The following is a 24557-nucleotide window of genomic DNA, read 5'->3' on the forward strand; positions in this document are numbered from 1 at the left end:
GTTAAGAACACCTGGTGGCTAATTGGGCACAAACTTGTAAACCGAGTATAGTAGTCATTGCTAGATAGGGGCTGTCCTGCTCTCTGTGCTCCAGGGAGAAGATGCACTGAGCTGCCAAGCCTCCTGCATTGTGCTCCTGCTGTCCAAATTGACCAATATAAAGGAGCTCTTAGGCTCATAAATTCACCAATGGGCTAAAGACCTGCCCTGCCCAATTAGGGCTGCATAGCTATATACTTATTTACATCTTCACTGACCAATCAGCAGCTCCATTTGGATCAGTCAGGATGGCACCCTTTGGTCTAATCGATTAGTGAAGATTTGGAATCTCATTTGCATTAGAACAGACCAATCAGGGGCTTGAGGCAGGAACACTTCTCTATATAAGGCAGCTTCACTTGTGCTTCAATGAAGCAAACTTACAGATTCCATTGAATATTGCCATTCCCTGGTTGGACCTGCAACACTGGAGATGGGCTGCAACCAACAGTGGAGCTGAACAGTGACACCTGAGCTGTGACACTAGAGTAACACTGGAGCTTTCTCAGCTGGGCCACCTCGCTGAAGCTGTTCTACGGCTAGGCTGTTTGACAACTGAGCTGTCTCACAGCTGTGCTATTCCACAGCCAGAATGTATCACAGTTGAACTGCTTCCACTGAACAAAGTCCCTCCCCCACTACATGCCAAATTAGGGATTCCTGTTGGTGTTGAATTGGTAACAATGACCTTGGGTTGACACTTCAGTGTAGTGTTAACCTCTGGAAAAGAAACAGTTTTGGATTCAGCAGGGCTACAAAAGAATTTTCTACTTATCTGTACGGTTTTATTTTTTAAAGAAAAAAAAACTAAACGAAAAATCAAGTGTACGGACTTCATTTAATCAATAATAAGTGGGAAACAGGATTACACAGAGCACTGTATTTTCACTCCAAAAGCTACTTGGCTCTTACTCATGAAGCATTTTAGGTAAAGGTATCAAGAACAGAGAATACAGACAGTTGTTCACCCAGTCACAAGGACCTAATCATTCTAATTTTACATTGTACTGGATTTTTGATTCACCTTGCACTGCCAGCAGCTTCCTATCTTTCTACAACCAGTTTCCAGTTTATTGCTGATATGGCATTTAAATGTTTCTTTTTATTAGTAAATTACTATTCGTTTAGAGATGTGTTAGTTGGGTTGCCCCATTACAAAGCATGTGCAGTAATGACCTCTTCTTTATCTAAATCACTTAAGATGCTTCTGAATGTCAACTAATAGGATATTTATCTGTATTTAGCAGATTGTCACCATTGGGGGGAAATTTTTACCTGTATCAGTTAACAGCCTTCTTCCTTTCAGACTGCATAAAAAGTAGTTCCTTTGCCTTAAATTACAGGAATGGTTTTATCTGATAATACCACTAACATGAAAAGCAGTTGGTAATGGTGTGAGAATTCAGTGTGGTCACATATATAATGTAGGTTGCCTAAAGCCTATTGTATGAAACTTTTCTCCCCGTTTTTGAGTTTATCCAGAAACAGTGCATGGGATATGTAACATTTCATCTAACCATGCTCTTTAATTGACTTGTCCTCTGACACTTAGTTTTCTTCACTCCCATGGTACCAACGGCTCCATGGTATTGTTTCATAGAATAAGTTCATTGTATGATTCCATAGAAAGAGTAGGCAGTTGCTAGAGAAGATAGCGTGAATTTGACTAGGGTGTCTAGTCCATAGTCCTTGAGCCATTTTTGGTAGAGTCTCAGATGTTAGTTTTTTCCTCTCTTTTTTAATGTACTTAATATGAAATGGTAAAAAAAATCAATTGAGTTATAATTTGGAAAGTAATTCAGGATTTTCCCTACAATTACCAGGAAGTATTCTCTCTTATTTTGATTATTATTTTTTTTACTGTAATGTGTTATTTTAAAGCTGATAGTTGTTAAATGTAATTAATTTTTCTATTCATATCGGTGAATTCCTTTGGTTTTCCTGTTAGTTTCTCAGAGTCATTCATTGAATGCTCATTTCTTCTTTTAGAAGTGCTGCAGAAACCACATCTGGGGAATTTACACTTAGGTGCATTTGAATGTGTTATGCCTGAGTGCCAAAATAGATTTGCATCTATTCAAGTGCTCAAAAAAGAGGGAGCAGGTGATTGTCTGGGGAGTGGAGCTGAGGAGCCTTTGATAAAATTTTAATTTGCTGAAATTCTGGTCAGAGTTGGTCAGAAGCAAATTAAAAAAGAATTTTAGTGGAACTGCAAAAGAAAATAAATCTTCCAGGAGTTTAGCCAAGGCATCTAAGGAACAGAAGAAGCCTTTACACATTACAAAAAGCCAGCAGATACTGATGTCTAACCCCCCATTTAACTTAACTGTGCTTGCCCACAAACACTTTAATTAGACTTTGTCCTCAGATTTGTGACTGCAAATCTGGCTCACACTTGGGTGTTTCAGTAGATCCTGTTCAGTGTCAAAGCCCTCACCATTCTTAAAGACTATTTCCAAAGTCAGTGGTTCTTAAAGTGTGTCCCTGATCAGCAACATCAGCATTACCTGGAAGGTTTTTGTAATGCTCATCTTAGACCTCCTGAATCATACCTACTGTATAGGGATGGAGCCCGGCAGTCTATATTTTTACAAGTGATTCTGATGCACACTCAAATATGAAAATAACTCACCAAAGCTAATTGCACTGAAGTCAGTTTCTTGGTGCCCTAGACTTTGGCTCATGAGACAACCTCCTGTCAATTTCTTTAACCCTTTCTTTTCTTGTTTGGTTCATCACATCTAGTTTTCATGATCTCTCTGCTCCTTTTAAATTTCATTTGCAGCTTTACATCCCATAAAATGGCTTCACAATGTGTCTTAGCATAGATTTCTTGGCATCTACCTGTTTGGGGTTTTCTGAGTTTCTTTAATCTATATGTACATCTTTCTCTAGATTTGGGAAGTTTTCAGCCATTGTTTGTTTAAACTTTTCTTCTGCACTATACTCTTTGTTCTGGGGCTTCAATTATATGACTGTTAAATATTACTGTTGTCTCACAGGTCTCTGAGACTCTGTTATTTTTATTTTTTAGTTAACTTTTTTCCCCTTCACTTTTCAGTTTCCATAATTTTAGTTGATCTGTTTCTAAGTTCCCTGAATCTCTTTCTCTGTCATCTCCATTCTTGTTTATTTTGGTTAATATATTTTTTAATTTACTAATATTTGGTTCCTTATATCTTTTCTTTGTTGAAATGTTTTTATCTTCAAGAGTGTTCTCCTGTGTTTGAACATTTTTATAATAGCTGACTTAAAGCCTTTATCAAATAATTCCATCTCTGATCTCAGCAGTAACATCTGTTGACTATTTATTTCCTTTGCCACATAAGTTGAAAGTTTCCCAGTTCTTCATATGCTGAGTAATGATAGAATGCCTGGATGTTTTTGACATCATATTTTGAGATTCTGGGTCTTGTTTAAATTTTATGGGAAATGTTGATTTTGTTTGTTTTATTTTATTTTATCAGGCAATTGACCTGGCTGGATTCAGGCTATAAGTTAGAATCAGCCTCTGTGGGTTCTGAATCTAGTTGCAATGCCAATTCAGTTTTCAAAGACTTTGCAGGCTATTCCAGTCTGTCCCATGCATGTATTACCCAGTGGCCAGTCTGGCCTTGAGCAATGATCTGCATCTTAGTTCAGTTTGCCACTGAATCGTCTGCATCGTCATGTGCTGTTGAGTGTCAGATTCATGCCTGCAGAGTTGGAGGTGGCCCAGGAATTCATAAATGGTTCTGTGATGATGCTTTCCCGAACTTCTCCCTCTGTACCATCTTCCAGATGGGTCTTTGTTTTTCTGTCATCTAGCTAGAAATATGGAGCATTATGCTACTTCTCATGTTCTCCCTGCACTTGTGCCCATGTGCAGAGCCCAGCAGGGAAAGGACAGAGAGAGGAAAAAGCAACAGAGGTCTGCCCCACCCTCTTGGGGACCACAGCTCCTGTGATTAGAAAGGGATTTTTCCCTCCCTCACCAGTGGAGACATCTGTGGGTTCCCCCTGCTGCTGCCACTGTTGCTGCCAGAAGACCTTCACCCTCTGTGAACCTGAACTCGAGAGCTTCTCCTGAAGTTCTCTCATGACATCATCTGATGTCAACTTTTGGGCTTCCTCCTAGACCAAGCCAGGGAATATTGGAGGGGAAAAAAAAGGTAAATTCATCACAGGTTCAGTGGTGCTTCAGATGCTGGCCTTCTTCAACCCACCAGCTACTGTTTACTTTTCAGGTCCCTCAGTTGCCTGCTATCTGCATAGTGAGTGACATTTGGTGGGAAAGACAGGCTCAAGTGTACTTATTTCATCTCATGCAGAACCCAAACTCCTCTCATAAGGTGGCTATAGACTGCTGAAAAAGGATTAATTTACCCAAAGCACAATTCTGAAGTGAATGAATATATTGGTCTTAGTGGTACATGTTGAAAAAGTGTCTTAGATATGCTTCAACCAAACTATGTAGTGGAGGAATGTCTAAAGACTGGGAAGCAGCCGAGCTGGGGAGCAGGAGCAGTGGGAGACCAAGCCTGCTGAATCATAGCGGGTGTGTGGGCTCGTGAGTCCCAAACTGGTGGCCTGAACTTTCTGTGGAAGGTGCTCCTGTTCAGTGCATGGGTAATGTGGTTGCAGAGGTGAAGGACAGCACAGTGTTTGGTAGCTCACTTGGAGGCTTGGAGATGAACAGGAACAAAAAAGGGAATGATGAAGGTAAGAGACCGTTGGAGCATAGGCAGAAGGGACACATTCTGAAAGAACTACTTTAGGAGCAAGAATGGACTATTGATAGTGAGGAGTGTAGGGGAGACTAGAAATGAACCTTTGAGATTGTTACTGACAGAGTAAGTAATACTGTTGGTACCAAAGAAAATGAAGTAAAGAAAGTTACTAATAGCTTGAGCAGTTAACGTAATGCCTCCTATTCAATACCTTTGAATTTATTTTATTGTCTACTGTCTGGTATCCCCTCTAATTACCTCAGACACTTTCTACGATTTCCTTCAGAAGGACAAGACCTGTTCTTATGTGCTTTTCTTTTGTATCTCCTCTGATGCTTGAAGAAGAAAAAATTCAGCTCCTACTCATCCGCACTTTTACACACACACACACACACACACACACACACCCCTAAAAGTTTCTTTGGGGATGGGACTTAAGCATCTTGAAATTTTATAAAGCTCCAAGTTCAGCCATTTCACAGAATTGGGCAAATAATTTTTGATGGGTTATTTGGCTGGAAACCTCAATAACAAAGACTGACGATCTCTTCTTTCTCCTCCAGGGTCTAATAATCTAATTTTGCAATTTTTACTATACCAAGATTAAAGAGGCTTTAAGTGATTTATGTAAAGCAGGAAATTATAAATCCATATTTGAATTACAAATATAGAAAAGGAAGGGACGGTCTATGTATCTGTTTGGTGAGATGTCATGTGCATTTATGTCATTGGCCAATGCTAGCTCACCATCTGAGGCATGCTGTGATCCTGACAACTGCCGCCCTGGATGCTGAGTGCCTGTCTGGTCTGAGCCAGTTTTCAGCCCCAGCCATGTGTCCTGTTTGAATTCATTAGTATTTGCAGGAATTCTTCCCCACCACCAATACTGTGGCAATCTTAATCTTCTCTATCACTGCCCAAAGCCAGTGATAGAGGAAAATTATATAGTTTCTCCATGTAGAGAAAATTACTGTAATTTAGATGTCATAAATAATAAAGTCAGTGTCACAAGAGTTCAATGCCCTAGAACATATTACTTAATGTGTTCTTAAGTACTGGCATATATTAGTTGAAATTAGCCTTTCTCTTTATCAGATCCCAAACATGGTGTTATCATCATAACTTATTTTAATAGAAATATTTTTAAGACATTTTAAATCAGAAGGGAAATATCACACACAAGCAAGTTTCTTTTTGCTTGAGTCAGGAAACAAAATAAGAACCTTACCCATCTTACCTTACCCCAACCTCTTATTTAGCACCATTCCAGAGAGTGATGTGTTCCCAGATAGAACTCTTTTTTTTTCTGACTGTAGTATCTAAAATGGAAATGTCTCTTTTCACTGAACATACTTTGGCAGTGTGATATATCTTGTCTGTGTGTGTGGGAGTGGGGATGGGGGTGGCATTCTAAAGAAATTAAATTCAGTCCTGGCTGACGTGGCTCAGTGCATTGAGTGCCAGCCTGTGAATCAAAGCATCGCCAGTTCAATTCTAAGTCTAGGGCACATGCCTGGGTTGTAGGCCAGGTCCCCAGTAGGGGGTGTGTGAGAGGCAATCACACACCCATGTTTCTGTCCCTCTCTTTCTCCCTCCCTTACCCTCTCTAAAAGTGAATAAATAAAATCTTAAAAAAAAGAGAAAGAAATTCAGAATGTGGAGCACTGAAGCACAATATCAAAGGGCCCCATTTTTTGGCCTCTACAGTCACACTGCATGGGACCATGCACTTTTGAGAATACAGTTGTCTTTTATGTTTGTATTAATTGTAACTCAGAATGAAATATTCATACATCATCACCTCAGAAATATTTGTATGGTATTTATAATAGAAAAAAAGATTTGTGTAGTAGCAGAATTAGAATCTCACATAAATTTTGAAAAAGTAATTAATAGTGATATTGATGATTATTATCACTCTACATCTTAAAAATCTCTAGATATGTTTAATATTTTTCAGTGTACCTGAAATAGTAAAATAGAAAATCTCATGTGAAACCAGCCTTCAGCAGTTTCGTTCACTGAGATTTAAATGAAGCTTTTTTTGTTGTTGTTAGCAAGTGTCTTTGTCTACCCTTTTACAGTGTCATTTCCCCTTTTGAGACCATCTGGAATTTGTCTATTTTCTGGTATTTAACAGGTCCTGAAGTAATCTCAAAGATGCCATCATAAACTTCAAGAAGGTTTAAACATTCTAAAAGTTACAAATTAAGTGCCTCACAAAAAGTCCATGTGCTGTGATTAGTCACATCAACCTCAGATCAAGTTCAGAGTTAAAGGGAACTTCAGATCTTGAAGGAACCTTATCCATTTTGATGACTAAATGAGGAGACTGAATTCTGCAGGGGTTAAGCAGTGACCTGTCCTTGGCAAGAGTTCAGGCAGGACTCACGCTCTGGGTCACGCAGAAACTTCACACTGTCAGTCATTCTCATCCATTCATTCATTTTCCTTCAGCTCTCATATTTCTTTTTAAAATATACTCATGAGTCTCCTTTTACCAAAAACACAGAGAACTATCCCTGTCCAGCTATCAGCTCTGTCTTTTTCTTTATACATAAATTTCTTGAACGAGTTGTCTGTCTGCACTCGGATACTTAGCTCTCAGTTACTCTTCATCCCCTTCAGTTTGGCTTCTGACCGCACTCAGGATGCTCTCTCTGAGGCCACGCATGACCTCCATGCCACCACACCTGATGGCTGTTTTCAATTCTTGTATCTTGACTGACCTCTCTGAAGCATTCTGTATCCTTGACCACTCCTTCCCTTCGCTTTGAGGTTTTCCTTCTCCCTTTCTGATAGCCCTTTCTCTGTTTCCTTTGAAGAATCATCCTCCTCTAGTTGGCCATTAAAAGTCAGCTTTCAAAGTGACTTCTTCACACCCATGGCTTCATTAATTTATATATATATAAAGAGTGATATATATATATATATATATATACACAGATATGTATACATATATGTGTGTATGTGTGTTATATGTACATATGTAGGTAGGTGGTAAGGGGGTTGGTAGATAGATTGAGAATAAGCTGGTAGGTAGGTTGGTAGATAGATAGATAGATAGATAGGTAGGTATCCTAGGCATTTCTTCTGGAGCTTCAGACCTACATTTCTGCCTGTCAAAGGCTTCTCAAATTCATTATGTCTAAAACCAAAGTCACGATGTCTCCTTTAACCCAATCTTAGCTCTTTTCTAGTGTTCTCAGTCTGTATGGACAACTTACCACCCAACTAATTATGACAGGCCAAACCCCATGAGCCTCCCTTAACTCCTTGTTGCTGCATGTAGCCCATCGTTAGTCCTGTTGATCTGTATTTCATAAATGTCTTCCTAATTTGTTTAGCTCCCTTCTGCATCCCTCCTCTCCAGTTCTGAGCCACCATCATCTTTGACCTGCACTATTATAGTGGCCTTCTACCTTGTTCATCCACATCTGCTTGTGCTGTCTTTGATTAATTCTTCAACCAGTGGAAAGAATGATCTTTCTGAAACTCATACCTAATCACGTAATGCTGCTGCACAGAGCCCTTCGGTGTCTTCCCATTGCACCTATTGCATGGCAGGATGCTTTGCTGTATCCTGAAAGATTCTCTGTCTTCTACTCCATCTCTCTCAAGCCTTATGTTGTTCAGTGCTCTCCCTTGTTCCCTCTACTGGACATACAGCTGTCTTCCAATCACACATCATCATCATCATCATCATCATCACCACCATCTTTTCATTCCTCAACCCACTGCTGACATTCAGAGCTTGTGTTAAGCACCAGCTCCCTAAGGGCATCCTTTCCTAACCTCTCCTGCAGTCAACCCCCTTCTAATGCACTCTTGAACAATGGGCAGGGTAGCTCTCCTTCAGTTGCAGCTTTGCATTTATTTGTGAAATTATTTGGTTATTTACTTCTCTCTCCTACATGTTTATAAGCTTCATAAGGACAAGGCAGATGTCTGACTTGTTCAACTCTGTATCCCAGTGCTTATCACAATGAGTAGCATATTGTAAGTGCTCGTTAAGTGTTTGTTGAATGAATGAATGAATGAATGAATGAACAGCAGCATTATGTCCAAATGAAGCAAATTTGTAAAGTCAGTAGGTTTGTTGAGTAAAGGGATACAGCAGAGGAAATAGAAGAAAACCTGACTTAACAGACTGACTTATATGCCAAGTATTTTTGTTTTCTTTTATACTTCCTTAAAGGCATTTTAAATGAATGACCTGGGTGGCAATATTATTTTCAGTGATTTAATGTGGTATGAAATATGTCTGTGAAATACTATTCTATTTTTTCCATTAACATATTTTAGCAATTTTCAGCTTGCATGGGTAGGCATTTGATTTAAAGAAAACAAATAATTGGATTAGAGGTAATTAACACTTCAAATGCCATTGCCTTATTAATCTCTAAGGTTACTTTAAGACAGTATTATAAAGTGTCACTTAAGACAAGTATTAAATATTTATACCCTTATATGCTAGACATGGCTGCTTGCTTTTGACTCTCTGTGTAGTACATGGTTCTGAGTTCCAGTCATAAAAGGCACAGGAAATACCTTTCTTGATTATGATAATGGTGCTTTTCCATAATTTGAAACTATATGAATGCAATTTTATATGAGGGAATAAGCAGACTGTAGAGTGGACAATATCCACTGCTGCCCTTCTGAGTCTCCTAAAACTGTGCTTCCCCGTGTGTGTTTACTCCGTTTACACTAAATGATAGCTGCCGCCCTTCACTCTTTCCTTGGTTAGTATCCAAGCCTGTTAGACTTTTACCACATTGAATTTGAAACATCTTTGAGAATCAGAGGTATGTAGAGGGGCGGGTGGATGTACTGGTGTGAAACTCCAGGATGCTACCTGGGGGTGTGCTCTCACCTCCAGGCAAGAGGTGGGCAACTGTGCTCCACCAGAGGGAGCATGCTCTGTCCAAGAAAGCAGCCATCCAGCTCGGGGAGTTTTGCCAAGGGGCATCACAGATCTACTGATACTGTGTCTTCCAATTTTTGAAGGGGATCCAGAAAGAAATTCATAATTTCATGTGAAAACTGTGGGTTTTTAACTGCTGCCAACAAATAATTTATTTAAACATTGCACATAAAACATAAAGCACATCTGTGAGCTGCATCGTTGTTCTGGCCACCCATTTCTGACCTTTGGTGCAGATTCTTCATCCTGACTCTCCAGATCCTCCCAGGCCATTTCTCTGTCATCTATCTAATATGGATTCTTGCCGCTGTTACCGGTGTCCAGCATTTTGGGTGGGCTTTGCTCCCTCCCCTCTCCAGACATAGCAGGCCTGTTCTTCTAAATCTTAGCCCTTCCCTATGGTTACCCCAAATTGGAACACCTCTTTTTGCCCTCTAGTCCTCCAGGGAGACCCAGATTATTAGTTCCTGTGTATGAAATTCTGCTCTACCTACTGTAGCCTGGACTTGTCACATAGATAGCTCGACACCTCATCACATGATGTCCTTCACCGTTGACTTCTAGTGGGTGTGTCTTATCTTCACAAATCAGTTGCATTTTTGGGGGGGCAAAGATTGAACATGGGGGTCATTCTGAGGTATGGTAGACTCGCAGGTGTTGACAGGGCCAGATAAGATAGTGAATCTCTTCTGGAACATCATTTCCCTTAGATGCCTCCAGTGACAGGTCGCTCACTGTCTACCCTGGTACCTGTGCCAGCTTTGGACAGCTCCAACCTTTGAAAGTGTTTGGTTAATCACTTTCACATTTGCTGCCCAGGCGCAGTTATTTTGTTACTCTTGGGCATTTATGTTGACTTCTTTTACCCCTTGTGCAGTCATTTTCTGAATAAGCAGGACCCCGACCAACCAAAAGGGGTTTTCTTGTGTGTCTAATTTGAACATCTCAATTTTAACAGGATTTAACAAGAAGGAGTGTTTTTACATGGAAATAGACACTACATGTACACAATTTCTTTTCTGTCAAATTCTGAGGGAGATTTTAATAATAGTTACCAGTACTTTGTCAATTTTACCATGTTTTCATTTGAAAACACTTTGTTTTTAGATTCTTGCTTTTACTGGCATTAATAAATATTTCCTATATTTGTGACCATGTGTTTTGCTTGGTATTAGATATGTTGAAGAAGTAATTTCCTTTTTTTCTCAACAATCAAAAATATAATTATCTACATACTAAGTTTTAAATATCATATTTTAATGCTTGGATCCATTACTTCTACCTTGGGTAACATGAGCATTGTGATACTTGACTATTAAAATAAAAGTATTTGCACATTTAAAAAGTGGCTTATGAAAGCAGACTTTTGGGACTAAACCTTTCCCTTATTATTACTGTTTTATAGTACACTGGAAATTGCATTTCAACTATAAAATTCCATGTTATGATGTTACCAACTGACCAGGTTGAATACTGTAAACTCATTACTGTTTTTATGTGCTCTTAGGTGCCGTGATACTCTTAGGAAGAACCAATATGTTTCGTTTTAATCACCCAAAGGAGGCTGCCAAGCTCAGGGAGAAGAGGAAGGTGAGCTGCGTGCAGTCGCCAGGAGGCAGCTTTGATTTGGGTGGGGCTGTGGCCAGGGGTATCTCCACTCTGGTCCCAAAAGTTTGATTTTCTGGAGTATAGAACCACAAAAGTTCTGTAGCCAGGATTGATTGTGGGGAGTTTGTTTCATAGCACATTATTGGCCAGTGAAGTGGGAAGGTAAGCAAGTAAAGTTCAGAGCAGAAGGAGACTAGCTTCAACTTTTTGCCCTCACAGGAATTGGGTGTCATGTGCATTAAGTGGAGAGTGACTTCCACTTACAAGAATCTTTTAGGAGTTAACCCAATATCAGAATCACTTTTGTTCAAAAGTTTGCTCACTTTTTATTTGTTTATTTGGTTGTTTCTTGGGGTGTGAAACAAAGAGTGAGCTTAGGACAATTGGGAGAGACTTCATCTTGGTTGGGTAGAGATATCCAGAAGGCACTGGTTGGGAGAGGTGGGTGGAGGACCAGAGAGACAGGGGAAGAAATGAGAGGGAGAGAGATCTGTCTAGGGACATTGTGCTGTCCTTAGACCAAGGAAGATAATGAAGACTGCAGGTAGTGTTTCTGTGATCCAGGCACTGCAGGGAACTTCCACATATTTTCTACTTTATCTGTGCAGCAGCTGTTACTAGCTCTATTTCACAGATAACTGAGATGAGAATCTGAGACAAACTGGTTCCCTAGCCAGTGAGTGGGGTGTCAGGGTGATAGCCCTGACCTGCCAACCTAGATGTGTTTGCCCTTCACCTCTGAGTTACATAGCCCCGCATCTTAGTGTAGTTGTAAGGACTGCCTGAGGTTGCCAGTACTGTAGATCGGAAACAAGAAAGCTGAAAACCTAAGCCTTCTCCTTCAGGCCAGTGAAGCCTCTTATCTGTTCCAGCCAGGGTCTCCCTCGAGGGTCCATTTTGATACGCAGTTGCAGGAAATGTTTGCTAATAGCTTTCCATGAAAGCAAAACAGGTCAACTCTTATTTTTTGGTCTCCCTTCCCTCTCCCTGCTCCATCTCCATTACTCAGTAAGTGTACCTGAACATGGCTGATGACAGGACAGTGGTCCTGCCAGGGAATGAGGGTGTCAGAGATGTCAGGACCGAACCTTCCCTCAACTTGAATGCAGCATGGTCAGGGAGACCCTCAGGGTGTGGAGTTGCAGGTTGGTTTTCCCAGTTCAAGCATGCTAGGGCCCTCCTGTTTTTAGCTGAGGGCTTGTGGTCGAGACTGCCCCTGATTTGCTATCCTTGGAAAGACCAGCTGGTATGCGTGAGAAGTGTCTGTACTTCACTCTCTCCCGCTTGTTGAAAGCATTGAGTTCACAGCTGGCATCTACCTGCTGAGGTAACCGTGTTGCCCTGTGTCTGCTCCTAGAGTGGCCTTCTGTCCTCCTTCAGCTTGTCCATGACTGACCTCTCGAAGTCCTGTGAGAACCTGTCCGCTGTCATGTTATACAATCCAGGGTGAGTGAACAGCATCTTCTCCTGCACTGTGATCATCACTTGTTGTGATGTGTATTGTGTCACTCCATTAAAGTCACTGGATAAAAGAAACCCTTTTGCAATCAGATCAGCCATAGTCGTTTTCCAGGTTCCTTTCCAGCTCTGGCTGTAGGTGTACATAATTTTACTTATAATCACAAAAGAATAAGACTACATACTTTGATTTCTTTTTTTTCTTTTTTGCTAAACAGCATAGTAAGCATTACTAAGAGTTTTTACAAGACTCACTATTATTTCCATAACTGATGTTTGAGAGCTGGCCTTTGATTACTCAGTGCACAGTCTCCCTTTGGCTGAGGCCCTTTTTTCTCATGTTGTAAGTTTATTGTAATAACAGCAACAGCTTTGATTCTTTGGGCATAGCATAGCCCAGGAAATTATGTTCACAAATCCCAAGGACGGGGCACCTCTGAGGACACCAACAATAATGTTTCAGTGGACTTCATGGCTAGGTGACCTTGGGCAAGCAGCTTACCTTACTTAGGTAAGCTTGATGGTTTCATCAGTGAAATGGTGATAAAAATGAAAATATCTTAAAATGGGGAACTGAAAGAAAGGTCTTTGGGGACCTTTCCAGTTTTGTGAGTTTCCATAAGTTTATGTTTCTATAAGGAAAATATGTAAAACAATGAAGGTAAATCTAATAGCTAAATGAAATAAAACGGACAGCATCTTTTAGAGCTATCATTTATTTAGTAGTTACTATATGCCAAGCACTGTGGTAAGCACCTCACTTCCATCTCTTAATTCTGAGGACTCTATCCCCATTTCACAGAGAAAGAATTTATATTGCTTTGCTTGCCCGCAGTTTCGAGGTTGGAGCTCTGGTATAAGTCCAGGTCTTTCTGATCTCTAACGCACGCTCCGACCATGGGGCTGATTCAGACCTGCGGCCCGCTGCATTGCCCATGGGCCCTCTCTCAGCACTCCTCACAAACACGGGCTCAATGGCATGCCCTCCTTTAGCTCAAGTCAGCACTCCGATTCATGGAAAGCAGACAGGCCTATAAAGAATTTCTTTATTGTCATAGGAGTTTAAACCTGAGAGGGGCCTTTGACCATGTCTCTAGATTTCTTATGTTACAGGTGAGCTGAAGCTCATCTTGCTTGAGTTTAAAAAAAAAAAGCCAGTTAGGGCAACACCAGGGCTGTTGCAGGCTCCTGGGCCTCTCCCTCCTTCCAGTCCCTCTGGAAGTAAGAGCAAGCCGGTGACTCCCTTGTGTCAGCTGAGGAGAGCTGTGCTTATTAAAGTAAGTCTGTCTTGAAATAAGCCATATTTTAAAACCCCCTCAGACCAGTGTTTACTGTTACTTTGGAAGGCATGTTTTGTTGTATGTCTTTAATTCTTTGCAGTAGTTTTAGCAACTGCCTGTTACAGTTAGAGTTGAATTGTAACTGTGCAGACTGGGGCTTGGCCACGTGGTGCCTTGAGCTTACATGATTCAATGGTTTGTGTTAAAGGAAAACAGTTTTTTATTAACAGGCCTCCAACCTTGGGGGGTGGCTGAGAGAACTTCTGCTCAGAGCCTTCCTTTCCCATGAGACCCAGAACTTCCCTTGCTCCCCCAAAAGCTATAAGCCAAGACCATACCCAGAAGTTCCCCATTTCCTCATCTGTCCATCAGCAGTCATGAAAACAGATCTCCATCCTCTCTAGAATGTGCACCTGTGGGTTTCAGAGTCACCATCTTCTTGCAGCAGCTCTCTCTCCTTCAGGATCTGGGGTGCACTGCTCTCAGCCTTCATGTAGCAGTTCAGGAAACCATCTGCCATGTTACACTGTCCCAGATGCTGGAGCCCAGGGAGGCACATGTCCCAGCATGGGACCTTGCCTCCGGGAGTGGGCTTTCATGCTCTGTGAGGTCTGAGTCCCTGGTGGGCCCTGCTTCTCCTGGTCCCACGAGCACTCCCATCCACACAGAAAGCAGGGCCGGAGGCCCAGAATGTCCAAATGCCAGAAACCCAGAGGGAGGGAGCTTACACCAAACTCTAAAGTCCCATGCCTACAGTCGCTATATCAAGAGAGCAACTTCTCCATACGTCCTTCAGAGAAGCAGTAGTCTGCAGCTCAGCACTCCCAGTCACAGTTTAGCTCCAAACATCTCTTGCATCTGTACTTGGCCAGGCAGGCCCCCACAGCTCCGTGAGCTCTGTTGCTGTCTTCTGCAAACAGCCATCCAGGCAGACAGATCTCATGGCTGACTCACTGCAGACCTTTCTGCAGATTTCTTTGCAGACCTCTCAGCAAACCTCCTCTAACTGCAGGTCTGACTCTGACTTTCTGACCTATGCCCATCCTAACATAAATGCTTGGCTCAACTTCCTTTGTGACCTTTCCTATGGTGTGTTAGTGCCTGCCACAGTGTCTTTCACCCTCTTTCAGCTGCCATCTTTAGTCAGGGCAAGAGTTCCCAGTGATGCACAGGCATCCAGGGAGGGCATCCACCCCTGGCTGTGTCATGAGTCACTGCACCTTCTCACAGTCACATACACGATTTTTCTTAGGCAACAGCCTTCTTCCCTTCAGGAAGACATAGCTGCTAATTTGCCTTTGTTATACAATGTATCTTAAATGCTGTGCCTTCCTCTCTTCCCTGCAACTAATCCTACCTGTAATCAGGATTGTAGGGGTGTTCCCCTGTTATCAGGGGACCCATGCACTGCCCCCATGCACTGCATATAAAGTGAGAATCATTTATATGCTCACTTTGTTTAACTTTAATATAATATGCAGGTATTCATTTTAATTTTTGTTTACGTAATACGTAGTATTGAATCCATCTATTCAATACTACGGGCCTATTTAATTGTGCTGGGATATGAAGAGTGCTTGCTTGGAGTAATCTTCTGGTCCAGGACCCAGTTCCCATCTTGGAATCTAGGTGTTTCTTTTATCATTAAGGGTGGTACCCTTTACTTTGAAACCATTTGGAAATGTTAGGTGGCTGTTCAGGGCCTTTGAAAACCAAAAAACTGCAGTCAGCCTATCCCTCCGAGACACAGAGTCACAAACTGTGGGCCCCTGTTTCCCTTGCATGTAAAGATGGGACCTCATCCTTCTTTTTTCCTCTTAACACAGTAGAATATGTAGTCCTGTGAAAAGCAATGCCATTTTTTTTGTTTGCTGTTTTTATGTAGAAATAGTTTTTCTCAGTGTTCATAAAATATAGGTCAGAGTGTACTCATTTTCATCCTCAGAACTTTTCAGTGACTTCCTATTGTCACAGGTGGGCACAGGTAACCAGGTTCTTAGTGATCGGGACAAAGAATTGAACTGAACACCCAGAGTTTATAGCAGAGAACATGGGAGCAGGCCAGCTCCAAGCAGAGATTGACCTCATGGGCTGGAGGGACTCTATTCTTATAGGGCAGATCCTTCCTGGCTAGTTTTGGTGGGTTTTTACTGAACGTGTACAAGTAGTTGTATTACTTTATTTTTAAAATTTTTTTTTAAATGTGAACTTTTTAAAAAGATTTTATTTATTTATTTTTAGAGAGGGAAGGGAGGGAGAAAGAGAGAGAGAAACATCAATGTGTGATTGCTGGGGACCATGGCCTGCAACCCAGGCATGTGCCCTGACTGGGAATTGAACCTGCGATGCTTTGGTTCGTAGCCCGCACCCAATCCACTGAGCTATGCCAGCCAGGGCAGTTGTATTACTTTAAAGCTACTGCACGTGTGGTCTCCCATGATTTTCCCTGATTGACCACCATGGAAGAAGGGCCCACAATGCTAGTGAATTGACCCCCATTTCTCCTGGGATCCCTCTGTACTAGGTTCACTTTTCCCTTCACCAGAGAATTATAGCTCTCCATGTTAGAGATTGGTGAAAAGGAATTATTTATTCAAGTTATACAGACTTAAAGTAGTGACCTAATGTCTTCTTCAAAATCCCAAAGTCCCTTAAAACACCCTCAAACACACACAGTCCTTCCTTTCCCCTTTTGCCCAGTCTGGGGTACCGTATCTCAGGAAAAGAAATAGAAGTCCTTGGTTCAGGAAGTCCCCGGTTCTTCCCAGTAATCTGTGCTCGGCTGGTAGACCGCCCTCGGTTCCCAGCACCATCAGCTGTGTTGCCGGGATCTCCAGCTAACGTCGCGTGGTGGTTCTCTGCTAAAGCTGCATGTTGATTCTTTTCATGGCTGTGGGTGGTCCCCACTCTCCCAAAAAGTGCGTGGTTCTCCTTACTGCAACAGCCTCATGGTCCTCTCTGCACAATGGCTGCGGGAGTCTCCACTCAGCCAAAACTGCATGGTTCTCTCTTCAATGGCTGCTGAGTCTGGGTTTAAATCCCCGAGCCAATCTTTCTCTGCTGCCCCATTTCCAACTCCTCCTACAATCAGCTACACTTGCCAGCACTCCCACATCCTTCCACTTCTACTGGGCTGCCATCATGAGTCTGGGCAGGGGGTGCCCCATGTTGTGGAGTCAGTCATCTCCAAGCTCTAAGGCAGCTGCTGTAACTAGAGGGAGTTGCCTCCCAGTTACATCTTGGGGGGAAGTTCCTTCCATCCCCCTAGCTCAGAGCATGGCCACAGCTATTTAACATATCTATGCTATGTTAAACCAGTTAAACCTTTAACCTTTAACCAGTTAAAGGTTATAGATGTGTTAAATGACCATACCAGAGGTTAGCTGCAAAGCTGTTCCTATGCAAAACATCTCTCAATGGCCCTGCTCCATGTGTCCCTTCCCCCAGCTCACACCTGTGTTGGAGGGTGAGGACATCCTATATATCTTTCTAATATTTCCTAGACACCTTGAGATCTGGACCCCATTACAAATCCATCTTTTGGGGGCCCCCTGGCTGCACCCTCCTATACCATGGTCTAAAAAATACAATCCCAGCCTTTTGCCGTGTCACTCGGGCTCTCTGCTGGCCGTGCCCTTCTCAGCACATCGCTCCCTCTGTCTGGTGCTATGCTCATCACTCAGACTCACCAGGAATAGCCATGCCTTTGGGGCTTGTCCTCTGCTAGTTTCAGAGCCTGGAATACATTTTAAGATGCACCCATTTGTCCTATAAAGCTTAGTGTAAACCAGCTTCCCTCTGAAAGCTTTTTCCAGCTTTTATCTCCCAATTTAAAAATATGTCCCCTCCTCAGGGTATATTGCTCCATTTCTGTCGTCTTTATTTTGTTCTTTGTAATGGACACTCATCTATCAATCAACAAGTTCTTTCATAGCACCTCCTGTGAAGCAGGCAGGTTCTAGCACTGGGCCACTGTTGCCAGCAACACCACAAAGGTGAGTTTACAGCTAGCTGGAGGAGAGAAGCAATTACAGGTAATTGCCAGAGGGGAGGGGAGAGGGAACAGTGGAAAGAAGGGTTTTCAGGAACTACTATAAAGGACACATGGACAAAACCAAGGGGGAGGGTGGAAGCAAGGGAAGGAGGTGGGTTTGGAGGGGGTGGGGGGAGTGGTGGGGAGAAAATACAGACAACTATAATTGAACAACAACAGGATAATAAAAAAACAAATACAAAAAGTGACAATGAAATTAACATAAAATATCTGGGTCAGTATTTGATGGAATGATTAGGGAAGGCTTCCTGTGGTGGTGTTACAGAACACAAGAAGGGGGGTCTGGGACGATATGCTATTATTGAAAGAAGGCCCCAGGTCCGTTATGTCTGCCGCCCTAGGAAAGACGTCTCTCAATGCCAGAGATTCATGAAAAGGAAAGGAAATGTTTATTTAATGCTATACTAACTTAAAGTAGTGACCTAATGTCTTTATCAAAAAAATCCTAAAGTCCCTAAAAACACCCACAAACACACAGTCCTTCCTTCCTTCCCCCTTTGCCCAGTCCGGAGTACCGTATCTCAGGAAAGGAAATAGAAGTCCATGGCTCAGGCAGTCCTCTGGTTCTTCTCAGTTAGTAATCCCTCTCGACTGGGAGACCTCCCTGGGTTCCCGGCACCCTTGGCTGAGTCGCTAGGATCTCTGCTAAAACTAGGTGGTGGTTCCCCCTTCTAAAGTTGTTGGGTCCCCACTCTGGCACAGGCATGTGGTCCTCTCTCCCAGGGCCACGGGAGTCCCCACTCTGCCAGGCCACGTGGTTCTCTGTCTCAGGGCTGTGGGAGTCTCCACTCTGTCAAGGCCGCGTGGTTCCACGTGGTTCTCTCCTCCAATGGCTGCCGCATCTGGGTTTAAATCCCCCGCGCCAATCTTCTTCTGCAGCCCCATTTCCGACTCCTCCTACACTTGGGCACACTTGCCCTCAATCTGCTGTCTTCTCCAGCTTTTCTGGTCGCCATCGTGGGTCTGGGCAGGTGTCACCCCATGTCATGGAGCCAATCTTCTCCCAGCTCCCACGCAGGCGCTGTAACTCAGGGGACCTGCCTCCCAGGTCCCATCTTGGGCGGGGGGGGGGGGGGTCCCTTTCCATCCCCCTGGCCTTGAGCATGGCCATAGCTATTTAGCATATCTAAGTGACCAGCCAAAGGCTATAGGTATGCTAAATGACCATGCCATGGATTAGCTGCAAAGCTGCCCTGCATGTTCTTGTTCTGTGTGCCCCTTCCCCTAACTCACACCTGTGGGGGAAGGGGTGAAGACACCTTAAAATCTCCTGGACACCTTGAGTTCTGGACCCCATTTCAAATGCCTATTTGGGGTCCCCCTCTTGGCTGCACCCTGTAACAGTGGGGATATTTAATCTAAGACTTGAGTGGAGAGAAGGTGATACTCCTGCAACAGAAAGAGGGAGAGGATAGTGTTTCAGGCAGAGGACAAAGCAAGCACAATGGTTTCAAAATGGGAAGCAGAAAGAGGGCCAGAGTAGGAGGAATAGTAAGCGCAAAGAAGAGAGGTTGAGGGTGAGTCTAGACAGCTAGGCAGGGCCTGGTGGGCCACTGGAAGGAGTTGCCTCTTGTAAGAGTTCTGGGGAAGCATCTGAGGGCCTTAAGAAGGAGAGTAACTTGAAGATAAGCATACTACAGATAGGGTGAATGTCGTTTAGAGAAAATAGCATAGACACAAGATATCATTTAGATAGGGATATCCTTAGTCCAAGAGTGCCTTGGATCTGGGTGGTAGCCATGGACAGGGAGTATCATGGAATCAAGGGTGATGTCCAGGTTTTGGGTTTAAACAGCTTAGTATATGGTGTGTCCATATCTGCGATGTGGGGCACAGGGAGGACCAGCTTGGGCTGGCTTCTGGGTAAGAGTTTGGCTTATGTGTCTTTCCTATTAGATTGGAAGCTTTTCAAGGTCAAAGGATATCTGACTGACTTATTAATTTATGTATCTTAAAGTATCATTCACTAAATAAATATGCGTAGTAAATGTTTAGCAGACAGACTAAGATAAGAATGAAATGTTAATGAGTTACATGGGTCTTTTTTTGAAAGGGATTTTACTAATTTATTTGAGTATCAATATTCCAAATATTGGAAAATGGCATCTTGTGCAAAGGAATGCATTTTTGTGGCATGGGTCAATTTCCAAATTACACTGCAGTTTTTGAATACTTTCAAGGTCATGTTCAGAATCCTCAAGCAAAAAATAGGAAGAAGGCCTCATGACAGAATGAGGAATTAGACCAAGGCAGTCAGAGAATTCAAGTGAGAAACAGTCCATTTTAGACTGCATTACAGTTGGCTGAGGAGATGGTTCTAGAGGCATTTGATGACACCATTATGCCTCCTGTTCACCTGGCTTTAGTTAACAGACATATTCCATCTCTGCCACCCCTGCAATACTCATTTGTAAAAATTCAGATGAAAAGTACTTTATATTTCATCTCCCTGACATCACACTCCCAGCAACTTGCCACCTGCTGCAGAGAGTGATAGCCCATGAATTAAAACATAATTGGAGAAAAATTTCCTACTCTGATTTATTGGAAGCAGACACCTTGCGAAGTCGACTGCCTCAGCAACCTGGCAGATGGAAGCAGAAAGAAAGCTATAGCAATGCCCTTTATACCTTTTTTGATGTTGTAGGTGTAAATACCCTCAGCCTCAATTAAGCACCAATCAGTAAAGCTGAAAGAACATTGAGAGAACTATGGACCCTGACTAAATACTTGTTATTTAAATCTGGATAATCTGCTTAGGCACAAGAGCCTGTTACTTTTTAAAGATGGAAAACTCGGACTGAGATGCTTTAACAATTCAGTGCACATTTTGAGAATCTGCTGTGTGTGGAGAATCTGTGAGAGTCAAATGTGCTGTTCTCTGCCTAGGAAAACCGACACACACATGATCCCGTTTAGAGTGAAGGCAAGGCCATCTGAGACTGGGCACAGAGCTGTGTGGGAGCAGTTCTCCCCCTGCCCCGACCTGGTGGTGGGGGGATGGTGGCAGTGGAAGTGCCTAGGAAGGGATTATCTTCCTGTAGCCATGCCTTGTAATGTGCTGGGTAACAGAAAACCAGGGACTTCTTGAAAGAATTTTTCTTGACATTGAGATCACGTCCTGTGGCACCATGGACTCTCTCATAAGCCTAATTCACAGGAACCCACTTGTCCTTGAACCTTGGGGAAACCAGGCATTTTTCCTATCTTAAGATCTTCACCTGTTTCTTCCTCCTCGGCTCACTCACAGTGCCATAGCAACACATAGCCTATAGTAAATAGCCAGAGTCCATGTCGGGAAAAGGGTACTCGGGAGAGGATTGTAGAGGTTATAAGGAACCTTCCTCTCAGAAGCCTGTGGTCTAGAGCTTCCTTCTCCAAAGTTAGGACATGAAGACTTTAGAAATCTATAATAATGATGAAGTAGAGAAAATATTCACCAAAGAACTGGTCCTGGTCACCCACCCCTGAGGAACCCCAACTTACTTGCTTCAGCTCTGCTTGACAATTCTATGCAAGATTCACAAATAAATCAGATTCTGGGCCCTGCAGTGGTTGCAAGGAGGATCAGCAGGTTGAAGAGAAGATAGTCTGGGAGAAGAATCTTTTATGAGTAAGTAGAATGAGTAATAGACAGAGAGAGTCATGCTGAGGGCTAGGAAGAGATAAGAGGAATCTGCACATTAAGGCTTGGCTTGTGAGAATGCTGAAAGCCAAGCATGGATGTCTGTAGTTTGCTTTTGATAAACAGACAGAGCTATTCTTTGGGGATACACTTTGGGGTTTGGGCAGGATGGATTAGAAGAGAGAGATTTCAGGTCAGGTTCCATCGATACCTTCTTGGTACATGTATGCATTACAGTTTTTATAAGTTTCAGTTAGCATGTTCAGAATTTGTGATTATGATTTAAATGTATGGCCACAAATACAACAGAGAATTATTTTCTTTGTACTCATAACTTATTTACTTTTTAAAAATATGTGGTATGAAAATGTACCAGTATAACTAGTGTTTAAAAGCAAAGGAGATTTGTTAAGATAAAATAAGTTAATATAAGAAATAAAGTTGGAAATTTAAAAGGATTAAAATTAAAATGTTTTATTTTATTTATTTTTTCTTTTTCTTTTTTATTGTTGTTCAAGTATAGTTGTCTCCCTTTTCCCACCACCACTGCCCTCTTCACCCCTACCTCCCACCCTCAATCCTACCCCCCTTTGGTTTTGCTCATGGGTCCTTTACACATGTTCCTCAATGACCCTTCCCCAACATAACTATTTTTAGGTATATAGTTTAGTAGTGTTAAGTGCATTCACATTGTTGTACAACTAATCCTCAGAGCTCTTTCCACCTTATAAAACTGAAACTCTATACCTGTCAAACACTAACTTCCTTCACCTGATCCCTGGCCATCCCCATTATACTTTCTGTCTCAGGAATGTGACTACTTTAGGTACCCCATGTAAATGTAAAAATAGACAGTATTTATCTTTTTGTGACTAGCTTATTTTACCCAGCATAATGTCTTCAAAGTTCATGTATGTTGCAGCATATATCAAAACTTCCCCTGTCCTTTATTAAGGCTAATATTTCATTGTATGTCTATACCAAACCTTGTTTATCCACTCATCTGTCAATGGACTCTTGGGTTGCTTCTGTGTACCATTTGGCTATTGTGAATAATGCTGCTATGAACATAGGTGTACAGATATGTTTGAGTCTCTGGTTTCAATTTTTTGAGTGTATACTCAGAAGTGGATTTGTTAGATCATTTGGTAATTGTGTTTTTAATTTTTTTGGGAAACTGCTGTAGTGTTTTCCCTAGCAGCTATACCATTTGACATTCCCACCAACAGTGAACACAGGTTCCAAGTTTTCTGTATCCTAGCCAACTCTTGTTTTGTGTTACTTTTTAAAAATGATAGTAGCCATTGTAATGGATTTGAGGTGATATCTCATTGGGCTTCATCTTCACTTTTTTCCTTCCATTTTCTCATGAATGTCCAATCGAGAAAATAGTGTTTGGAAATATAGAAAGAAAAAAAAAGAAAGGAAGAAAAGGGAGGGAGGAAAAGAGAAAGGAAATAAATCTCAAAACTTAGTTTCCCTAATAAATGTGGTAAACAAACAGCATAAATCTAACATGGATCAGTTGCCTAATGACCTCTCTCAAGCCCTGCCAAGTTCAGTTAAACCAGCTCATTCACATGTCTCAAAATATAACTGATGGTAGGAATCCAGGAACTGTTTCTAGCCAAGGGGAGATGTGGTCATCTTTGCATTGAGGGGATCACTCTGGTGACTGAGTAACAAGGGCCCTGAAGAAGCAACAGGAAAGGCTTGAAGCAGCAGTTGAAGGAACCTAGAAGATGGCAGTGTTCAGAACAGGTGTTCTATTTTCTGGCTTAAATAATTGGTTGGGGGTTGCATACTACTCAGCTGAGACATAGATACAGATATAGGAGAAGGAAGAGCAGGTTGTCAAGAGGCACAGAGCATAGTGAGTACAACCTTAAAAAACCTGGCTCCAGGTGAACCTTCTCCAGTATGGGACTGTGTGTTTGAGAACTCTTGTCAGCCACCACAGGCCCCATGGGAAAGGCTGGGGCCTGTGTGGCCTGTCAAAAGCACAGGATACAGGTGGTTCCCCATTGAATCAAATAGATGTTCACAGGTTCTATCACCTTTTCCTCATCCATTCATTGTGGCTTGAGGGCCTATCTTTGTCCAGCCCTGTGCTGGGGCTCCAGTGAGTGAGACAGACCAGGCCTGAGTCAGCTCAGAGCAGGATTTAGTTCACAAGGAAGACATTTATTTGTAATGTCTGTCAGAAATCAGGATGCCAGTAGCATTGTTATTCTATTACAGTTGTCCCAATTTCTCCCCCTTTGCCCTCTTCCATCCATCCCACCCCCTGTGCTCCCAGTCATTTCCCACTCTGTTGTCCATGTCCATGGGTCATTCATGCATGTTCTTTGAGTAGTCCCTTCCCCTTCTTTCCACAATTATCCCCTTCTCCCCACCCCTTTGGTTGCTGTCAGTCTGTTCTGTGTTTCCATGCCACTGGTTCTGTTACGTGAAACATTGCACATGACAAACTTGGTTTACTCTGGGGTGTCTTTAATGTAGGGAAAGCTGCATCTCATTATAGTTAGTCCTCTGACAGAGCACCCACTATCCATCCATCCTGTGATCAGCAGGTGGCTAGCCCTGGTGAAAACTGTAGGGCGTGGTGTCCCTTAACCCGTATTTGCCATGTCACCTCTCTAGGACCAGTTTTAACAAGCAGGAATTAAAAAACAATTGATGAGGCACCTCCTACTCAGACTTGTTTCAGAGCTTTCTGCTGCTGCTTTTAATACTCTCCCCTATCAGTCAACTAGCATTTAGCTTTCTTAATTAATGCAAAGTATTTGTTTAATAAATGGTAGCAGCACCTTTCTTTTTTTTATTAAATCCTTATGACTACTTCCCTCTAAAGATA

General features: G+C 42.4%; 1 protein-coding gene across 3 annotated transcripts in view; it reads left to right on the forward strand.

Annotated features, from left to right (window-relative positions):
• Positions 1-24557, forward strand: part of KIF16B (kinesin family member 16B) — a 332414-nt gene that overhangs the window by 187084 nt on the left and 120773 nt on the right. For all 3 annotated transcript variants that reach the window (XM_036009548.1, XM_036009549.1, XM_028523744.2), the window contains exons 16-17: positions 11183-11265; positions 12641-12729. In XM_036009548.1, the coding sequence (XP_035865441.1) occupies positions 11183-11265; positions 12641-12729 (172 nt within the window). The remainder of the gene's footprint in view (positions 1-11182; positions 11266-12640; positions 12730-24557) is intronic.

The sequence above is a fragment of the Phyllostomus discolor genome, chromosome 9 (assembly GCF_004126475.2).
Source record: "Phyllostomus discolor isolate MPI-MPIP mPhyDis1 chromosome 9, mPhyDis1.pri.v3, whole genome shotgun sequence".
Taxonomy (NCBI): domain Eukaryota; kingdom Metazoa; phylum Chordata; class Mammalia; order Chiroptera; family Phyllostomidae; genus Phyllostomus; species Phyllostomus discolor.